General features: G+C 37.5%; 1 protein-coding gene across 5 annotated transcripts in view; it reads right to left on the bottom strand.

Annotated features, from left to right (window-relative positions):
- The window catches only part of LOC131069836 (1,4-alpha-glucan-branching enzyme 3, chloroplastic/amyloplastic), a 296891-nt gene that overhangs the window by 55688 nt on the left and 220553 nt on the right, over nt 1–20650 (bottom strand). For 3 of the 5 annotated variants that reach the window (XR_009112228.2, XM_058005413.2, XM_058005411.2), the window contains one exon: nt 1730–1810. The exons of the other annotated variants lie outside the window; for them this stretch is intronic. Coding sequence is in view for 2 of the 3 variants with exons in the window: in XM_058005413.2 (XP_057861396.2) it covers nt 1730–1810 (81 nt within the window). In the remaining variant the exon portion in view is untranslated. The remainder of the gene's footprint in view (nt 1–1729; nt 1811–20650) is intronic. 5 annotated transcript variants of the gene reach the window in all.

Here is a 20650-nt window from a genome sequence, read left to right as displayed (position 1 = left end):
AAGAATTACAAGTTTTATTTTAACTTTATAATTTAAAGTTCACTTATAATATGCCCAAAAAGTTCCTACAATGACTTAAAAGACAAAAAGCAACAACGGGAAAATAAAAAGTAAGTTACAAGTTCTATTTTTCATAAAGCGCACTTGTAATTAAGTAAAAATTTCCCTACAACACTAAAACAAAGGAAAAACATAAAACTTGCAACTTAAGGAAAATTTCCCACCTGCAGTCACGGAGAAAAAACCCGAAATTGAAGGAAAAACATAGCAAACGGACTCAGAATGCGATGAAATTTAAAATGTGGTTTAAGGATGGACTAAGAATTAGTCCAGTCTAGGGATAAGGCGAAATTATGCCTCGGGAAGCATGCCATAGAGTAAAATTTTCATTTTTTGACAAAAAATTTATGTAGTGGTCCATCATTTTAGAAAACAAAAATGAGGACAACACAATTCAAGGGCAAATTGAAGATCAACCATCTATAGATTTTAGACACTTAAAGATTCATAATTCCAGCTGTTTCTTCCAAATCAGGCTGTACTTTCTCAAGGGATGGCCGTACATTTTATCAAGGCTGCGTGGGTTTTTTGAAGCGAGTTTTCAGATCTGTTGTGGACTCCAATATTCAGCAAATATCATCATTCAAGGAGGCGCTGGAATTTATGCATCTGATTTGTATTTTCGGCATCGGTAATATTATATGTAGCTGATAAAGGTATAGACTGTTAATCATTTAAATGCAATCTGGAGTTAATGGCTTGAAGAAATTGTTGTTAAATTGTCTGGAATTTTTATTTTATTTCATACAATTATTTCCAAGCATTTATATTTCAGTATTTAAACATCAAAACAAAAAAATCAGAAAAATCAGTAAAAAAAGCAAGAAGACAGAAAATATTCCAAAAACCGAATTCAACAATATAGAACAGGTTAGGATATTTTATATGACAAGCCCTACAAGTTTGAAATGTCAAATACAAAAGAATCAATAGTAGAATTATTCACTAAATACATTGATGTTTCACTTTAATAATGTGCCACCAAAAGAATAATTGAAACCTTAGACAAAGGTCAATTGGACTGAATACCTTTGCCAAAGCAACTAGTCCCAAGTTATAATGCAAAGTTGGAAGGATTATAACTTTCCAGGGCTTTGAGGAGTATCCAATCTATTATTTAATAACTCAAGCTATAATTATGAATCCCAATCATGTAACATATCTTTATAGTTCAACAAGAAATGCTCACCCACAATTCTCCATTGAAGGAAACCACAAAGGACGAAATTGTTGTCAAAGAAAGAAAACAAATATAATCTGAAAGACAAAAAGTTAAAATAGCTACAAATCTCTAAATCCAAGGCAATAGCAACAAGCTGGTATGATATAGATCAACGACAGTAAAATATTGCTCACTGCCCTCTCTTAGATTTCTGCCAAAAATGCTTGATTGTTCATGCTTACCAAACTAATCTCCTTTCCCTTGGATGGATAAATATAGAAACCAACTAGTTGACATGTTAAGTGGATATCTAAACTAAGATTAACGAATAAACGGTCATTATTTTATGCAATTTTAATAAAACAAACAGAATAATATCATATTTTATGTTATAAAAGGACCATGCATTTTTAGTAGTACTACATTCATGAAATTGGGAAACAAGAAAAGATTGCAATCTTGGAAGCAATCCATTGAATACTTCAAAGATACACAGACAATCCTTACCTTAGCTGAATCGTTTATTTGATATATCTTTGCAGGCCTTCTTTCTAGAACTCTTTCTTTTTCCTCCATCTTCATCATAGCCTACGTTAGAGGTTTACAATAAAAAATTCACATACTATAGATTTTGTTAAAAAGATCTTTTTCTTAGATTATTTGATCAAGATCAAAACCATCTATCATTTTCTACAAGCCTCATTCTAACTAAATGAACCAAAATCCCACATACATTATTTTATACAGTACTCAAAAGAAAAGGATTAAAAAGAAAATACTTGTGAGCAAAGGCTTTCCCCACAAAACTAACATCTGAGATCAAACATGTTACCAGTTCACACAATACTAATGCAGGGGTCCCAAGGAGGGGGTTTAAGCTCTATCTTGAAACTATTGGTGGAGACTCTTCTTCCATTCCTCCATTTATTAAATCTTTGAGTAGTGGCAATGATAGTATTGGTCCTAAAGTTTGTGGATCTTCATCTAATTTTAATTCATATATAGCTCCACACACTACTTCAGGTGTATAATCATTACTTGACAGCATGGGTAGGAATAAGACTAAGAATGATGCAGAAGAAGTGCAATTGGAGACTTCTAGTTCTATTGTGCCATTCTATTTCACGTAGCTAGGTTATTTTTTTATTGTTCTAAAACATATAGTTTGATTTTTTGGTAACTTAAAGTTTTTACAATTAGAGGTACATAGAATTTAAAGTTAAACTTTTAATTAGAGAATACTTGTTTTGTTTATTTTATTTGTTTTAGGTCTTCTTGTTGGTAAAACATGATATATGTCACTATTGTTTCTAAGACAGGGTTCAAAGCCCCTTAAGACAAGGAGATAAAGGGCTCCATTCTGACTCAAAATGTGGTTCAAGGTGAAAGCCAAAATTGATGAGCAACATGAGATATAGAAGAAGGGTTGCACCATCATCATTGACGGTTGGACAAATAGGAAAAATAGAACACTTGATTTTTATTTTTTTCTTCCTTTGGTGACTGTACTTCTTAGAAGCAACTGATTTACTGATCAAGATTTCTAATTGCTCCTTTACTAAACCACTGCTATCATTTCCTTCTCAAGTGTTACAATGTTCTTGAATTCCACTAATGCTTCAGGAAACACAAAAAACGTTGAATTATTTTGTAAGGCTTTGGAGGGAGTCTTAGCCAAGATGAATGACAAGGAAATAGCTATAGATGATGCAACAAACTATGTTGGTGCAGGTAGGATTCTCCTAAATAGGCACTCATCCTTATTTTGGACTCCTTGTGTTGTTCATTGTCTTAACTTGATATTGTGGAATCTTGGCATGATTTCATGGGTCAAAGCATGTGTGGAGTATATTAAAAATATTTGTAAATACATATACAATCACACCTAAGTCCTCAACATAATGAAAAAAATTCACGAACAACGAGTTGGGTCAATCCAAAAGAACCTAGTTTTCAAAATTTCTATCATGTTCCAATCCTTGCTTTAGTCAAAGGCAACTCTGAGGTGCATGTTCGTTAGTAAGGAGTGGTCTACATCATCATAAGCTAGGACCAATGCAAGAATTGATGTGGTTGATTGGATTTTTTTTGTTCACACTTATGTTAATGTTTCACAGTAATTGAAACTCATAGAGCCTTTAGTTGTTATTTTATGAGATATTGATGAAGAGAAGCCCATAACAAGCTACATATACCAAGGCATGAATAGATTGAAAGAGACCGTTAGATCCATTCATGATATGGTTTAGAACAAGTGTCATCCCATATGAGACATAATTACTTTTTTACAAAAGTGCAAGTGAAAGTGACACTCGCAATCAAAAAACTTGTTTTTACATGTAACTTGTCAAAACAAAATTACAAATACACAATTGAAACTATTCTATGTGTCTGAAGACACGATTCTAACTACATCATCCTCTGTTTTGAAAATCTTCATGTTGCTTCAGGATACCAGAACTTGAAGTATTCAGGATTGGTGAAGACATCTCGAACCGGAACGGGAATTTGCATCTTTAATGTTCTTTGTGTCCTTGGCCAACTAACTTCAATCTTATCTTCTTGCTTGGGGTAGTACTGGCTTTTAAGAAGGGAAGTTCTTTGCAAGGCTGAAGTAAGAAAACTATCTCTATCTTGAAAGCATTCTACGCTCTCAATCATTCACATCACTTATCCATCTCCTTGCGTGGCTCCATCATGTAGTTCTTCTCTCTTTGTATCATCCTCCAATCTTGGAATCTGCTTGCAAAATAAGGCCCATGCCTTAATTTATTGATTTGGTAGGTCATGTGTGCAAACAGGACTGACATGGGTGAGACAAAGGGATTGCAAAAGTGGGGCCAAAGCTCAATTTTGGGTTCTGGAGACTGCATTACATGTATGGAAAAATAAGAGCATTGACTTGCAATTGTGAAGAACGAACATGCAACTTCATATGTGTAATGGGAAACTACAAGTTTCCACTTGTAATTTGACCCTAGAGACTCATTTTCAAGTGTTTTTGAGTGCATTTTGGACCAATTTTGGGTTTTGGAAGGCTAACTGCAGGAAAGAGAACATTACTACTTGCACTTGTAATCGGGTTTTACATTTAAACCCTTCCACAAAAAATGGCTATGAAAGAGAAAAAGATTTGACTTCAAACACTCATTAATGGAGGACATGCAAGATGTGTTTGCAATGTGGCAAGAAGGGCAAATCTCATGCTCAAAGACCTAGTAAGAACCAGCAAAAACACCTTCAAAAATGCTTTCAAAAACGCTTAACGTGTTTCATAAAACCGTTTTTGCTGATAAACGTGGCAACAAGCAATGATTCCTAACAGCATAGCATGAATGTGTAACGGATTAAGGGGAAGAATGCCACCAAAATCGGATTTGTGGGAGCAAAAATGCAAGTCGGGTTCTTCCTTTCAAACTACAAGTAAATGTGCCCTCCAAAGATGCAATCGGGTTTTTAAAACCCCTTTAAAAGTTTTAAATTGCATTACTTTTCCTTCACTTGAGCAATTTCGGGTTTCTAGGGAAGAAGAACACAAAAATAAAGAATAAATTGACCTGCAATGGAAATATAAAACCCCTACAATAACTAAAAGGAATAAAAACATAAAAACTTGTAATAGGGAAATAAAATTCCCATTACAACTAAAGACATAAGACATAAAAAGACTTTAAAAACTTAAAAAGACTTCTAATAGGGAAATAAAATCCCTATTACAACTTAAAAGAACAAAGTAGGAACTTTTATGAGAACTTACAAGTTCTCATTAAACTTGTATTTTTAATTTAGCTTGTAATTTGTCTAAAAAGTTCCAACAAACAACTTAAAAAACAAAAAGGGGAAAGGGGAAATAAAAAGCAAGTTACAAGTTACAAGTCTTTTAAAAAGTTCACTTATAATTGCTCGAAAAAAAACCCTACAATACTAAAACATAAAGGAAACTCTAAACTTGCAAAGGAAAGAAAATTTTCCACTTGCAGTCCAGAGAATAAAACCCGATTTGGAAGGAAATACATAGCAAACGAGCTTGAAACGCGGATTGAGGATGAACCAAAGATCAGTCCAGTTCAACAAGAAGCAAAAATTTGGCCTCGGGAAGCATGCCTTAAGAGTAAAATCTTCAACCTGCAGTGATTGCTCTGAAACCCGAAATTGCACAAAAAGCTATGAAAATGAAGATCAAAACTCACAAAAACTTGGACCATGATGGCAAAGACACCCCCCAATGATTTGATACTAACAAATGTGAGTTTTGCACCTTGTAAAACGTGCTTTAGAGACAAAATGACACGTTTTGACAAAAAATTTGTAGGGATTGTCACATTTTTTAAAATCCAAAAATGAGGACAACAGCGTGCATCTAAATGATCCTACGAAGAATTTTGTACTTTGAATTTCCAATCAAATGGAGGAAAATGACCTCTAACACCTTAAAAGCACATTCAACTCATTTTCAATCAAATGGAGGAAAATAGTTTTGAAGTAAAAGATACATGCCATAGGTTTGTAGCAACCCTTGGTGCATCTAAATGATCCTACAAAGGATTTTGTACTTGAATTTTATTTTGTTTTTCATTTTTAAAATTTTCATCGTGCTCTAAATTCCTTTTCATTTTAAGTTATGGAACAAGAACAAATCCTAGCTATCTTTTGCATTTAAAAATATATATAGCTACAAACCCTAACTATTTTTAGTCTTTTATAGATTTTTAATTTTAATTTAATTAAAAATCATAAATATTAATTCATTTTCATTACATCCTATTGTAGAAGACTTTATATTTATAAATTGTTACAAATACAATGTTGATCCCAATTAGAAAGGATCAATTTTGGGAACATACCATCTTTGAGACAGAAAAAAGAGGAAATAAGTAATAACTTACGTCAATTGCAAAAAAAATGTTTAAGAGTAGGCATTTTCCGGTTGAAGTATCACCTTGCATAAATACAAAGTTGACATATGCTAAACCATGCCCAACAACAACCCTTAAAATCATATACAAAGTACAAAACCAATTGCATACCTTTGAGGAAAACAAAGGCAAAGAGAAGAGATGACAACCATTGGTGGAGACTCTTCTTCCATTCCTCCATTTCTTAAATCTTTGAGTAGTGGCAATGCTAGTATTGGTTCTAAAGTTTGTGGATCTTCATCTAATTTAAATTCATATATAGCTCCACACACTACTTCAGGTGTTTAATCATCACTTGACAGCATGGGTAGGAATAAGACTAAGAATGATGCAGAAGAAGTGCAATTGCAGACTTCTAGTTCTATTGTGCTATTCTATTTCACGTAGCTAGGTTATTTTTTTATTGTTCTAAAACATATAGTTTGATTTTTTGGTAACTTAAAAGTTTTTACAATTAGAGGTACGTAGAATTTAAAGTTAAAACTTTTAATTTGAGAATACTTGTTTTGTTTATTTTATTTGTTTTAGGTCTTCTTGTTGGTAAAACATGATATATGCCATTATTGTTTCTAAGACAGCGTTCAAAGCCCCTTAAGATGATGAGATAAAGGGCTCCATTTTGACTCAAAAGGTGGTTCAAGGTGAAAGCCAAAATTGATGAGCAACATGAGATATAGAAGAAGGGTTGTGTTGGTTGAAAGTTTTGTACACTTGGAGAAATATACAAAATTGTGGTTTCAACTACAGTGTGTGAGTATAATACTCTCCTAATTAAGGGAAGGCTCCCCCTATCTATCTAATACTAAAACTAAAATAGGATGGAACAACAGTCTTTCTTCTTTTTTCAAGAAAGCCAATATCCTTTTCGCTCCACGAAAAAGTGATAGCAATTTAACGTAAAACAACGGTAACAACTTTTGAAATGAAATGAGAGAAAGGAAATGAAGTTTCCTGAAAGCTCAAAGACTTCCGTCACTTCCTTCGGGACGGGACAGCAATATCAAGCTCAAAGTCTTGAATATGTGAAATCATATCTACCCTTTTCTATGCTAATGATATCAAGAACAAATTATAGCAGCACAAAGTCTGAAATATCTTATTCCCTTCTACACAAAATAGTAAGAACTAGTATGAGCTCAAAGACTCACAACTATTTCTTATCATAAAATCTATTTTTAATCTCTAAAGAATAAGTGTGAACACAAAGACTACAAATCAAATTCGATTAAGCTCTCTAAGAAACACTTGCAAGAAAGATAATATGGAACACAAACTCAAGAATGTAGCACAAAAACTCAACATTTGAGAAATCTTCTTCTATTTCTTTCAATTCTTCAATTTACACATAAAAGGTCAAAGACTTTTTTGCTGCAAATTTGGCAGAGTTTTTGCTTGCTTTCCAAAAGATAAAAATTACAATAGACCCCCTCAAATATTTATAGGAGAGGAGTTTTGAGAAAAAGGTGGGAGGATCCTAATTAACTTGAGAAATTCTCTCAACCACCAAGATTTATTCAATAACTAACTATGACTTATTCAAAGTTACAAGTCCTATTCTAAATTGACTTGTAACTCGTCTACTTGTAATTACAAAAGTGCAAGTAATGACTTGACTTGCAATTTACAAAATGTTTTTACAAGTAAACATGTCGAAAGAGAAGCTACAACTAAGAGATTACAATTCTGAAAATGCAACTAAGTGTTGAAAAACACTTAGGTTGCAGCATGTGTAGACATGAATCCTTCAAACTTCTGGATGATCATTTGCAACTCATTAGGATTCGGTTCATGGGTATTCTTTGCCACGATCATGGTTTTGACAATAACATCGTTGCAATGAAGGATTGTGGCATTATTCTTCTCAAAGGAAGACTGAATTTCTTGTAAGAAGACTTGGTATGTAACCAAAGCTTGAATAGATCCAGCTGAAAATGGTTCACTCTTCCGCTCATGATGAATCTTCAATTGTAGATCTGAGAGAACCCTTTCTTCTGATAATAATTCCCCATTATAATACATGATATTACAAGAAGCTTTCTCACAACGAGAAACAATATCCTGCAATCTCATGGCATCATCAATGTCTTCAACAAGTGACTTGAGAACAAGGGCTTTGTTCTCCAAGAGCTCCTGGTATTCTAGATATATAACTCTCGAAGGAATAACCTGATGTTCTAGAAGAACACTCAACTTTTGCTGAGGAATCTTGAGCCATGTTATCAAGCTATCTTCCACCTTTCCCAAGTTCTATTTGAAAGTATCAAAAACCTAGTTCAATTGTTCCTCAATGGTCTTCAATTTAACCATCATTTGAAAAACCTCCTTCAAGACCTGTGCACACAAATCATGAAGCTGATCTACCCAAGATTCCAATGCTTCTACCTTTTGAGCAGCTCTCTCAACTCCTTGATTTGATTCTTGTGGAGTGGAAGAACTTGAAGGATTGCTCCCTTCACTAGCGAATTCGGTGATCTTTTGAATAACTGCAACAAGTTTCCTATTCTCCTCTTCTAGCTTGTCCTTCTTGGCTAGAAGCTCATCATATTGCTGTAATAGTGAAGCTACGGACTGCTGGGCATCATGTTTGACTACTTCATGTGTTTGCTTACCCAACTCTACCCTTGTGACCTTGTAATCAGCAGCTTGCATCTCCTCATGTGGCTTGTCTACAAGAGGTTCAACAATTTCAGCCACCTTCATCTTGTTGTTGTCAATAATTACCCTTGAGATTGTCTTGGCCCTTTTAGCAACCTTAGGCCTAGATTGCTTAAGCTGCTGATAATTAAAGACATCAGGAGAAATTTCCTGCTTCTTTCTCTTGGGAGTGAAAGAACTAAGCCATTAGCTCTCCTTCAGTAGCAGCTAAAAGCAAAGGAGAAGCAGTTTCTGTTTGAACAACCGTGGTCATCCTGGGGGAAGTGTCTATTTGGATGGCAATCATGGCTTGCTCGCTAACCAAAGGACATGAGGATTATCTCATAAACTCCTCAAAGCCGGAAGTAGAGGTATCAATCTCTGACAAATGAATACATGCAGGAGTATCCTCGAAGATTTCCAGCAAACTCTCTTGTTGATAATCAAGAGGTGGCTCAACTACTGAAATAGGAATGGCGTTCTGAGAAGACTCGTCCACTATTATAGGAACATCATGAATAATGGAAGAAGCATCCACATCTGTGTCAGGAGGAGATAAAGGTAGCTCCATGGGGATTGAGGAAGGGACCTCATGAGGTGACTCTGAAGCTGGCGACTTAGGAGTATCATTTGAATGTTGTTCTTTTTCTGGATATTTAGGATCAATCACATGAATAAGAAGCTGGGATTTTTCCTTCCCACGAACTATCTCTTCCTCTGGAGGAAGTACCATTGCCCAACTCACCCGCAACTTAATTCTAGTGCCTGAAGATGATGCACCTTCCTTGTTATCTATCTGAATCTCGGTACTACAACTAAGGGGTCCTGTAGAGTCATCTTCCTTACCAATTTTGATCTTGATAAGTTTAACACCATTACCTTTGAGCCAAGTGTTGGTGTTAGCTAGGATAGGCTGAAATTTTTCAAGAATAGAAGTGCATTCTTTGTGTGACCACTGAATTAATGGAAGTGGGGCTTCATCAACTCTATGTGAAACATATTCTAGATCAAGCACATTCCCATCATCAATCATTCCTTGCGGAATGTCCACCAGGTTCAAATCAATAATTTTCTCAAGGGTGAGCCTACAATAATCCATCTTATGAACCTCCCTTTTTGTACGAAGACCCACTTAGATATCCTCTATCCAATGCACATGTATAAAGGATTTTTTGGTTCTCTCCTTCATACCTCAGGAGTCAAAATCTGCTCTTGACTTAAACCTTTTGAGTTTTATCTCTTGCATTTCGGTCTCCATGGCTTTGGCTTTGGTGGATGTAATGAGGGAGTACCGGCCAATCTTCAATGGGTTAGTTGTAGAAATCCCCATCCCAACCTTATGCCTGACAGATTAATGTGCATGAACAACCATAATCTGTCTTTCCAATTCCATAAGAATAATCTTATCAATTGGGAATCTAGGAAGCATGTCGGCTGCCCGTTGTAACATCCAACTCTCATGTATGTTAAAGTCGAGAACTGAAGGAACAAATAGTCATACTCATTCACCTTCTCCCATGCTTCATTTGACACTCTTCTATTCTTTAGTGTCTTGTCAAATTGACACATAAAATAACCAAAGAATGCATCTTGAACCCTCCTGAAATGTAATCTGTTGGGTCTCAAAGGCAACTGATCATAGTACTTCCACACAGATATAAGCGAGCGATCACCCTTGGTAGAAAGACCAGGGAAGTGTCTAAGTGATGCTACTAGATACACAAGATATGAGTTCATATAGAACGTCATGGTGAAAGGGACTGTCGCAAGTTGTTCACACAAAGCATCACTAATGATTTCAGCCCATGAGATGTGATGGGATTGCCTTATAAACATGATAAATTGATACATCCAAGGTTCAAAAACATTATAATGCTCTAGACCCAACATCCTACTGAGGAGAGTAATGATGTCTCCAATTTTCCACTTTAAGTCATAACGGTATAACTTAGCCCATCTTGTGAAAGCGGCTCGTGGCTCATGGATCCACCTGTTAATGTGGCGTTTGCAATCCTTTTCCCTCTTTACATAGTAATCAATTGCACTATCTTTGGAAATCTCCATATACACAGGTGCTGACGGTATTCTGAAAACTTTTTCAATAGTATGCACATCAAGACGGATTATTGCCTCCCCATCATCATTTTTGATAGTTCTTGTCTCTTTATCAAAATGGTGAGCACAAGCAAGAACGAACTTGGGTTCTAGGGCAGCCACCGGAAAAGAAGAAGCATGGTGAATGTGGCTGTCCAACAATCACTACATATTACTATCCTGTGGATCCTCCATCCTCTTGATGAAATCTGACATGTCAACATGCCCTATTTCCATATCCTTGATACGATCCATAGGAGAAGAAACTTGTGAAGGGGAGACCTCATTCTGGTACTTATCAAATTTGTATTTCATCTTCTTTGGAACGGAAGATGATGGTAAATCTGACATTGAAGAACAACCTGATATGTTGCGATGAAGACTTACAAGTGTTAAAGCAACATCAAGATCAGTTGCAACTATCATCTTTCCTCTTCAAAATGGGAAAAATCCTATCTCTTGCACTTTACAACTTTGTGAGAGGAAGATGGGAAATAAATAGAGATACTTGGAACTTGGCTTTTGACCAATTTCGGATCTTGGGGATCGCTTTACAAGTATACAAGTAGGGAAGAACAAATGTGCAACCCGAATGCAAGTATACTTGTAAAAAGGAAAATGAAGTAGTGGGTGAAAAATGAGATTTGACATGTAGGAAATGGCGGGAATGGTATGTACAGATGATAGCAATGAATATGAGTGAAAATAAAAAGATTTTGGGAAGATCATCTTTATGAAAATGGGAAGAATTTTCAACTTGTAATGAAGTTTTAAAAACCCGATTTTGAAAGGATGAGCATTTTCCAATTTTGAAACTTGGAATTTCATCAAAAGATGGTTAAGATCATAGTTGAAAATCTCGGACTTGCCTCGGACTTGGCAAACCAAAAATTTGGACTCGGACTCGGACTCATGAAAGACTCAGCAAGAAGCAAAACCGTAGTTATACAAAAAAACATAAAGAAATTAATGCATTTAGAGAGCATAAGAGCCATAATTGAAACATTACACATGTCATATACTCGTAGTTTCAAACTTTCAACTCTAAAATGTATAATACCAAGATTTATTCAATGCTAATTATGCTATTATATGGAGCCTAATCAGACTCGGAGATTAAATTTTCCCTACTTCCATTGGCGCAGTTTCCCCCTATATTTTTCGACGGGGGTTTGGGGGCAGCGCCCCTTGCGCACTCCCTGTCGTGATACAGGGCGGGGTCGAGGGGCAGCGCCCCGCGAGGCCAAAAATACTTTTATTACTTTATAAAGTCGTCGGGTGTTATTTTTCACTCCCTCAGTTATGCCAAATGAAGGCAAAATTTTTTTAAAAAAACTCAATTTTAAAGCTTGCATGACTTTTTTTTTTGGGTCGCACGAGTCCATCTGAAAGACTTGTGAGTCCATGCAAAAGACTTGCGCGAGTCCTTGCAAAAGACTCGCGAGTCTTTCAGATGGACTCGCCTTGCGAGTCCTTGGCAAGTCGACTTGTGGCTCCCATGGACTCGCGAGTTCATGGCGAGTCCACGAGTTTTAAAACTATGTTTGGAAGTGCTTTGAAAATTCTTTAAAACCTTCACTTTATCCCTAAATCGCAAATTTCGGCGTTTTGGAGCATTTTGAAAACTCTCTTACACTTTCACTTAAAAGTGCGAATTTCAGCACTTTCATGCACTTTGCCAACTTCGGAACTTTGGGATACTTTGCAAGCTTCGCACTTTTCGCGCTTTTAACCTTTTGCATTTGTCTCTTAAAGTGCGAATTTCGGCACTTTGGTGGCTTTTGCCAACTTTTCAACTTTTTGCATTTTCACTTAAAAGTGCGAATTTCGGCACTTTGGTGGCTTTTGCCAACTTCTCAATTTTTTGCATTTTCACTTAAAAGTGCAAATTTCGGCACTTTGGTGGCTTTTGCCAACTTTTCAACTTTTTGCATTTTCACTTAAAAGTGCGAATTTCGACACTTTGGTGGCTTTTGCCAACTTTGGCACTTGATGGCACTTTTCAAACTTTCTATCTTTTGTCGTTTTCACCTAAAAGTGCAAATTTCAGGGTATTGGGTGTGTTTTCAAACTTCGGCGATTTGGGTCATTTTGCCAACTTTTACCCTTTTCACATTTGCATCTTAAAGTGCAATTGTCAGTGTTTTGACTCATTTTGACAACTTCGGCATTTGGAGCCATTTTGCCAATTTCGGCACTTTTGGGCACTTTGCAAACTTCGCACTTTGAAGGCCTTTTGTGAATTTTCACTTCTTGAATATTGTCCAATGCTGGTGAATTTCGGGATTTTGGCCCATTCTACAAACTTAAAAAAAAAGCTCATGTAATTTCTCCCCCTTAGAGCGAATCTTGGGATCTTGGGAGGTTTTGAAACTTCGACATTCTACCAGTTTCTATCATCCTACGCCTATCTCAAGCGATTTTCAGGTTTAAACTGTCCCTTAAAATTTTCATGTCTGAAGGCTCAACCGATCATACGGATTCACAGGCTCCTCCGTTCATAACATCATCATCTCATGGACTGATTATGGGCTCGCTCAAAAGGAGGCGAGACACTCTGAGGGGAACTCAACAGGGCGAAGGCGAAAAGGCCAAAAAAAGGAAAGGGGACCTTGTCGGCGACAGGGAGTGTGTGCAACGCACAATAGAGTGATGCAAGGTAAGTTAGTGCCCAAGATTTGTTTGTGGTGAAGACAAATACTGTAATAATCTTAAGAAATAATTCAACATTTGCACTAACAACCTAATACGCTTATTACACAAGTAATTGGTAAAAAATTGAATGTATATTAACAATGAGCAAACGCTCAATAAATAGGATTACAAAGAATTACAAGAGGGCAAGTTTCTAAAAAGAAACTGCCAATAAGATCGAGCAAGATCTTATTAAGATATTTACACTAAGTTTACAATATTGAGCATTAATAATAAAATAATAAAGTATTATTCTAATACCCTCCCTTAATGCTCAATCTATCAACTACACCAACAGACCCCCTCAATTTTACAAACTTACCTGGACTGAGGATAATTTTACAAACTTATCTGGACTGAGGGGTTTGGTGTGTTGGCATTGCACACTCTAATGAGAATTGAAGGTAATTGAAGGTGTTGTCATTGATGGCAACCTTACAGCATTGTGGAAACCGGCAGGCACAACCACTGGCAGGCACAGGCACCGGCACCGGCAGGCACTTCACTGGCAACGACAACAATGTTCACTAGCATCCCAGCCGACAGGAACAACTTTTTGTATTTAATTGTAATATCTTTTGTAAGCCGACATGGCATATTGTAATAGACTCATATATGTATGAGGTCTTGTAAATCATTTTGATATAGGTAAGGAATGAGGTAGCATGGATGTAGAAGTGATAAGCGAATATTAAGGCAGATTTTGTATAAAAGGTTTATGGTTATAGTATGAGCTTAAACCGGTACTGAACCTGGCATAGCAGATGCTGAATTATAGCAGTACATTATATTGGATTCTCATAATCCATTTTGTAAGTCAGTGAGACTTCCTTTTGTAATTGAGTAGTGAGCTCTAGGCAATTGGCCTTCTTGCATGTGCAGGCCCCTCTTGTAAGTAATATCCATTCATTGGCCAGTGAGTGAATATTGTAGGTCACAAATCCCACCGAGGTTTTTCCCACACCGGGTTTCCTCGTTAAAAATCTTGTGCTATGGTGTGCATTCTATGTTGTCTTTAGTGTTCATATTTACTGCATTAATTCTTGTTTACCGGTACACTATTTTGGAATGCAAAATACTTAACAAGGTTAAATATTTTGTAAACCGGTGAGATACTGATTCACCCCCCCCGTCTCAATATCTTTGGGACTATCATCAATCCTAACATGGTGAAAATATTTGCTGACTGCTTCGAGGTAGGAACATACAGCAACTGAATGATCCGTCTTCAACCAATTGCCGAATGTAGTGACAATGAAGTTCTATATGTTTGGTTCTCTCATGGAAGACTGGATTCTTGGCAAGTTTGAGAACTCCCTGATTGTCCGAAAACAAGGGAGTCGGACCTGCTTGAGATATTTGCATATCTCTAAGCATCAGGCGAAGCCAAACTGCCTCACAAGATGCCTTAACAACTCCTCTATACTCTGCTTATGTCGTAGAGAGAGCCACTGCCTGCTGCTTCTTACTAGTCCAAGTGACTGCACCAGATCCCAAACTGAACACATTCCAGAGGTTGATTTCCTGTCATCAACTGAGCCTGCCCAATTTGAATTTGTGAACCCACTGAGTCTAGGATCATCACTCCTAGTGTAAAGAAGTCCATAATCTGAGGTGCCTTTCACATAGCGCAGGACACGCTTCGCTGCTACTCAATGATCAGCCCTGGGGCCGTCATGAAGCGTGAGATGTAGCTCACTATAAAACTGAGGTCAGGTCTAGTGGTAGTGAGATAGATGAGATTGCCTACTAGTTGCTTGAATTGTGTTTCATGTACAAGAGGAGAATCAGACTTGGCTGACAATTTCAGACCAGTCTCCATAGGTGTGGAAGCAGGTTTGCAATCCTGCATTCAAAACCTGTCAAGCAAGCTTCTAGCATATGTAGACTGAGAAAGGAAGATGGTGCTATCACTCTGCCAAACCTCAACACCCAAACAATAATGAAGAAGTCCTAAATCTGTCATATCAAAAGTGTTGAATTCCCAGTAATGATCAAGTCATCCACATAGACAACAAGAAAGAGAATATCATTACCAGAGTGTTTGATATACAAATTATTGTCTGAAGGACTACGTTGAAAGCCATGAGCAACCAAGTACTGATCAATTTTTATGTACCATGCTCGAGGAGCCTGTTTAAGTCCATAGAGTGCTTTCCGGAGTTTACACACTTGCAGTTCTGAACCGACAACCTTGAAACTAGGAGGCTGTGTCATGTAGACTTCTTCTTGCAATTCACCATTGAGGAAGGCACTCTTCTCACCCATTTGATGGACTTTCCAACCATATTGAGCTGCAATGGCGAGAAGAAGACGAATAACTCTCATCTTGGCAGTAGGAGCAAAAGTCTCCTCATAGTCAATGGCTTCTCGCTGTGTGAATCCTCGAGCAACTAATCTGGCCTTATATTTATCTAAGGTACCATCTGCATGATACTTGACCTTATATACCCATTTACAGCTAATGGGTTTCTTCCCTGGAGGAAGATCCGAAAGAACCCAGCCCCAGCTGTGATTCTTCTGAAGACTTTGGAAATCAGCATCCATTGCCTGTTACCACTCTGAAATCCCTTTGGCCTCTGCATATGTTTGAGGCTCATAAATACTGTGGATGTTAGCCATAAGAGCAAAATTAACTGTGTTTTGTTGTTTGCCCTTATTTCTGGAAGCTCTACCCTCAATGAGCTCATCAAGATGAAGCACTGATGGTCTTGGCCCACAATTTAGGCCTAAGAGTAGATGTGCCAACAGCAGGAGTAGGAGGAATAACTGGAAGAGGAAGCGGATCAGGATCAGGAGTAGGAGGAAGAATAGCATCTTCCGGAGGAAACTCAGGTAGTTCATCATCAAATACAGAATCTGCATCATCCCTCCCATCAAGTGAACCGAATGGAAGACAGATACCCAGGTCAGAAGCCTTCAAAGGCTGATCCTCAGAATGTTGCTGAGACGAGGAAAGCTGAAATGGTCCTCGTTCTTCATCGAAGACAACATCACGACTGAAGATAAGACGATTAGAGCCTACATCAATCAGTCGGTAAGCCTTATGGTTGTCACTGTACCCTGTAAACATGAGCTTCTGACTCTTGGAATCCAACTTAGTGTGTTTGGCATCAGGAATCCACACATAAGCTAAAGAGCCAAAAACTTTCAAATGGCTGATCCTAGGTTTGCGACCAGACCATGCTTCCTTTGGAGTCTTATTTTTAACAGCATGAGTGGGTGACCTATTAAGAAGATAGACTGCTGTGAACACTGCTTCTGCCCATATGTTCCATCATAGACCTAGCCATTTCTGTAATGGTGCGGTTACGACGTTCTACAACGCCGTTTTGCTGAGGGGTGTATGGTGTAGTTAACTGACGTTTTATGCCATGTGTATCACAAAAAGTAGAGAGAGTAGAAGAACAAAACTCCCCCCCATTATCAGACCTAAGAGTAATAATAGAAGAACTAGACTCTTTTTCTATTAAGGCCTTAAATTTTTGAAATACAGTAAACACATCTGATTTTTGCTTAAGGAAATACACCCACATTTTATGACTAAAATCATCAACAAAAAGCAAGAAATACCTGCACCCAGTAACAAAAGTAGTATTCATAGGACCACATACATCAGCATGGACCAGTTGCAGTACCTTAGAGGCTTGCCATGAGTCACCATTCTTGAACGGTGTCCGGTGTTGCTTCCCAGCCTGGCAAGCTTCACAAACGCGATGATTCTGAGTCTGAATATCAGGTAGACCATGTACTAAGTCTTCCCGAACAAGCTCTGCAAGATAATGAATGTTTAGGTGACCATATCGTTGATGCCAGAGACTGCTGATAGATGAAGATTTAGCTGCGAAGGCATGCTCAAGAGAATCACCTGTATCCACAAGTCTATATAGACCATGATCCTCAATGCCAACAGCTACAGGAGTACTAGAAGCACGATCAACAATCAAGCACTTATGTGTACTGAAAATGACATCCAGCTGAGGAGAATGCCGCATAATCTGACTGACAGAAAGGAGGTTAAGTTCCATACTAGGAACATAGTACACATTGAGGAATATGAGATTCCTCCGTCCAGACTGTATCTGAATGTTGCCCTTGCCAACAACAGTGTACTCTTCACCACCTCCAAAAATAACTGAATCAATGTAGGGAGAGAACTCAACAAACCAATCACGCCTGTGAGTGAAATGACGAGAAGCACCAGAATTAATGTACTAGGCAGAAGATTTCACATGATCTACAGGTCTTTTAGCCATGAAGGCATAAAAGGCAGACTCTTTCTGCTCTGTGTGCTCAGCAACATTGGCTTTAGGCTGAGACTCTCTCGGCTTCCGCTACTTGGAAGCCAATCTTGTATGGCAATCTTTGATCATATGACCAAATTTGTGACAGTAATTGCACTGCACCTTCTTTTTCTTGGAACCATCCTGAGACTGAGAAGAGCCATCCTGCTGAAAGGACTGGGATGACTGGGATTTGCCTTTATCCTTGTGAAAGGATTTGGTAGCAAAGGCATGTTCTGAGGAGGCTGAAGTAGTACCACTACGAAACTGTTGTTTCCAACAATCCTATTGCATAAGTCTGGTGCATAACTCTGGAAATTTCAGATCAAAATTAGTAGAAGTAATGTTGAGAGTCTCTATAAAGTGCTCATACGATTTTGGTAGACTTTTCAGAGTGATGACTACCATATCCTCTTCCTCCATTTTTCGACCAATATCTTCGAGCTGATCTCGAATGTCCTTAATCTTTGTAAGATGCTCCTGTAAGGACATGCGTTCATCCATTATAATGGAGAACAACTGATTCTTCAGAAAAAAGGCTCGACTCTTGTCGGATGTCTCGTGCAACTCCTTCAGATGCTTCCAGATTTCTACAGCTGACTTGCCAGAAGGACTCTAAGGTAGTTGGTCATCTGTAACAGAGAGCTTGAGAAGCATAACAACTTCTCAATTGCAGTCATCAAACTTGTCCTAGTCAGCTCCAGGTGTTTGAGGACAGGACTCCGTGTCTAAAACAAGATTATCCAGGCAGCGATATTCAAAAATAGTCAGCATGCGCTACTTCCAGGTGTTATAATTTTTCCCATTAAATCACTGACTGCCTTCCAACATCAAGTTGGTCAATGACGCCATCTTGCACGTTTTCCAATGCACAAAAAACGAAAAATTGAGAAGAGGCATTGGCACGGAATTTCAAAAAATTCGAATCCCAATGCAGAAACAGAGGCAAATGCAGGTACATACTTCAAAAAATGAAGTACGCTTGGCATGAATTTCAAGAAAAAAAATTCGGCTGACCCAGAAAAATATGAAGACAACCAAAAAATCCTTGCGAAAAACCCAGAAAGCATCTGTTGTCAGAATCTGAATCCACTGGCTCAAAAATTGATGCACCCAGAAAATTCTAACAACGACCTAGTTGAGATCTCGAAAAACCAAGAAAGAATCTGTAATTAAAAAAATTCCGACTTGAAATAAAGGGTATAAAACCCTAGTCAAAAAACAAAAACCCTAGGTCAAAAATGAGTCGTCGCCCAGATCGCGAAAAATGCAAATGGTCGTCGCCCAGATCGTGCGGGAAAAATAATGCCCAGAAAATTTTCACGCGAGCTGCAAAACTCTGTTAAAAAAAACCGCGCACAGAAAACCTCATAAAACTGCAAAACGTGAAATAAAACAGGTGTGAAAAGCATAGACCTAGAAAGACGGACACGAAAAATCGTGTTTTCTGAGTTAGCAAACAAACGCGAGTAGAGGAAAAAAAATCCTTAGAACAGAACCGCGAAGACCAAGCGTGATTTTTGCAGACAAAAGCCCTTAGGATGAACTAGAATTATTTTGAAAATTTTCAAAAGAAGACAAAAAATTTCGAAAAAATTCACCTATAGCTCTGATACCATATTACGCAAGTAATTGGTAAAAAATTGAATGTATATTAACAATGAGCAAATGCTCAATAAATAGGATTACAAAGAATTACAAGAGGGCAAGTTTCTAAAAAGAAACTGCCAATAAGATTGAGCAAGATATTATTAAGATATTTACACTAAGTTTACAATATTGAGCATTAATAATAAAATAATAAAGTATTATTCTAATAACGCTTAGTGGAGTGTATGTGCTCAAACATACTCAGCCTCACCCAATAATGTCGGTTACTGGAGTCGCTGCAAAACGTTCACCCCTAGCCCATGGGAGATCTTTCTCCGGAATGCTCGGTCAATCCGATTCCCTCAATTGGCTTGTGGATGGATAAAGGATTATGATATCCCTTCCTCCCGCTGCTTATGCCGATGCCCTGCAACTGGTTTAGCCAAATAGGCCGATGCTCAAATGAGCAGATCTAATATATGGATAAGAGTTAAATGCTTCCAATTCGATGCCCTTTGATTTGAGTTTGGTTTTTATTAAATATCTCCCGATAGGGAGTGGTGGCATCTCTTTACCCGAATTGGACATGTCCCTTTTTGTTCGGGACTCTTCCTACAAGTTAATCGCATCATTTCAAGTATTTAATGAATGGAGATTTATTAAGGAATAATGATTGCTTTCTTTTTTTATTATCCTTAATTGTGCCTCTTCATAACACAAGATTTATGATCGATTGGTTTTGTTATTCAAATCGCACCATTAAGGATTGTTTTTCTCTTAATTGGATTAGTTAACTTCATTATACATTGATGTACTTTGAACTTGGAATATGATTGAGATCGAAGGACAATTAGTGTTAATGATGCGATCTGCATATCATATCGCACTTGATATCTTTATCATTGATTCTAAGGAGGCGTATCTTGATCTGGCTGGAGGTTTCTTGATAACATTGGGTCAATGTGCTGATAAGGACAATGACATCTTTAGTCTGATTATCATCATGCTGGTTGACTATTGCTTAGTTCTTTGAGTCTTCCTTTGATCTTCTTTGAGCATTGTTATCACTGATTCTTCTAATCATTATCTTAGAGCCATAACCAATCTTCATAATGTTGTCGATTAGATGCTGGTTTGCTTCCTTGCCATCAAGTACAAGGATGTTGCTGCCTGTAACTTAACAACAGTACTGATCTGATGTGATCCATGGTGATATG

This window comes from Cryptomeria japonica, chromosome 6 (assembly GCF_030272615.1).
Source record: "Cryptomeria japonica chromosome 6, Sugi_1.0, whole genome shotgun sequence".
Taxonomy (NCBI): domain Eukaryota; kingdom Viridiplantae; phylum Streptophyta; class Pinopsida; order Cupressales; family Cupressaceae; genus Cryptomeria; species Cryptomeria japonica.
This window is presented reverse-complemented; position numbering and strand designations above follow the sequence as displayed.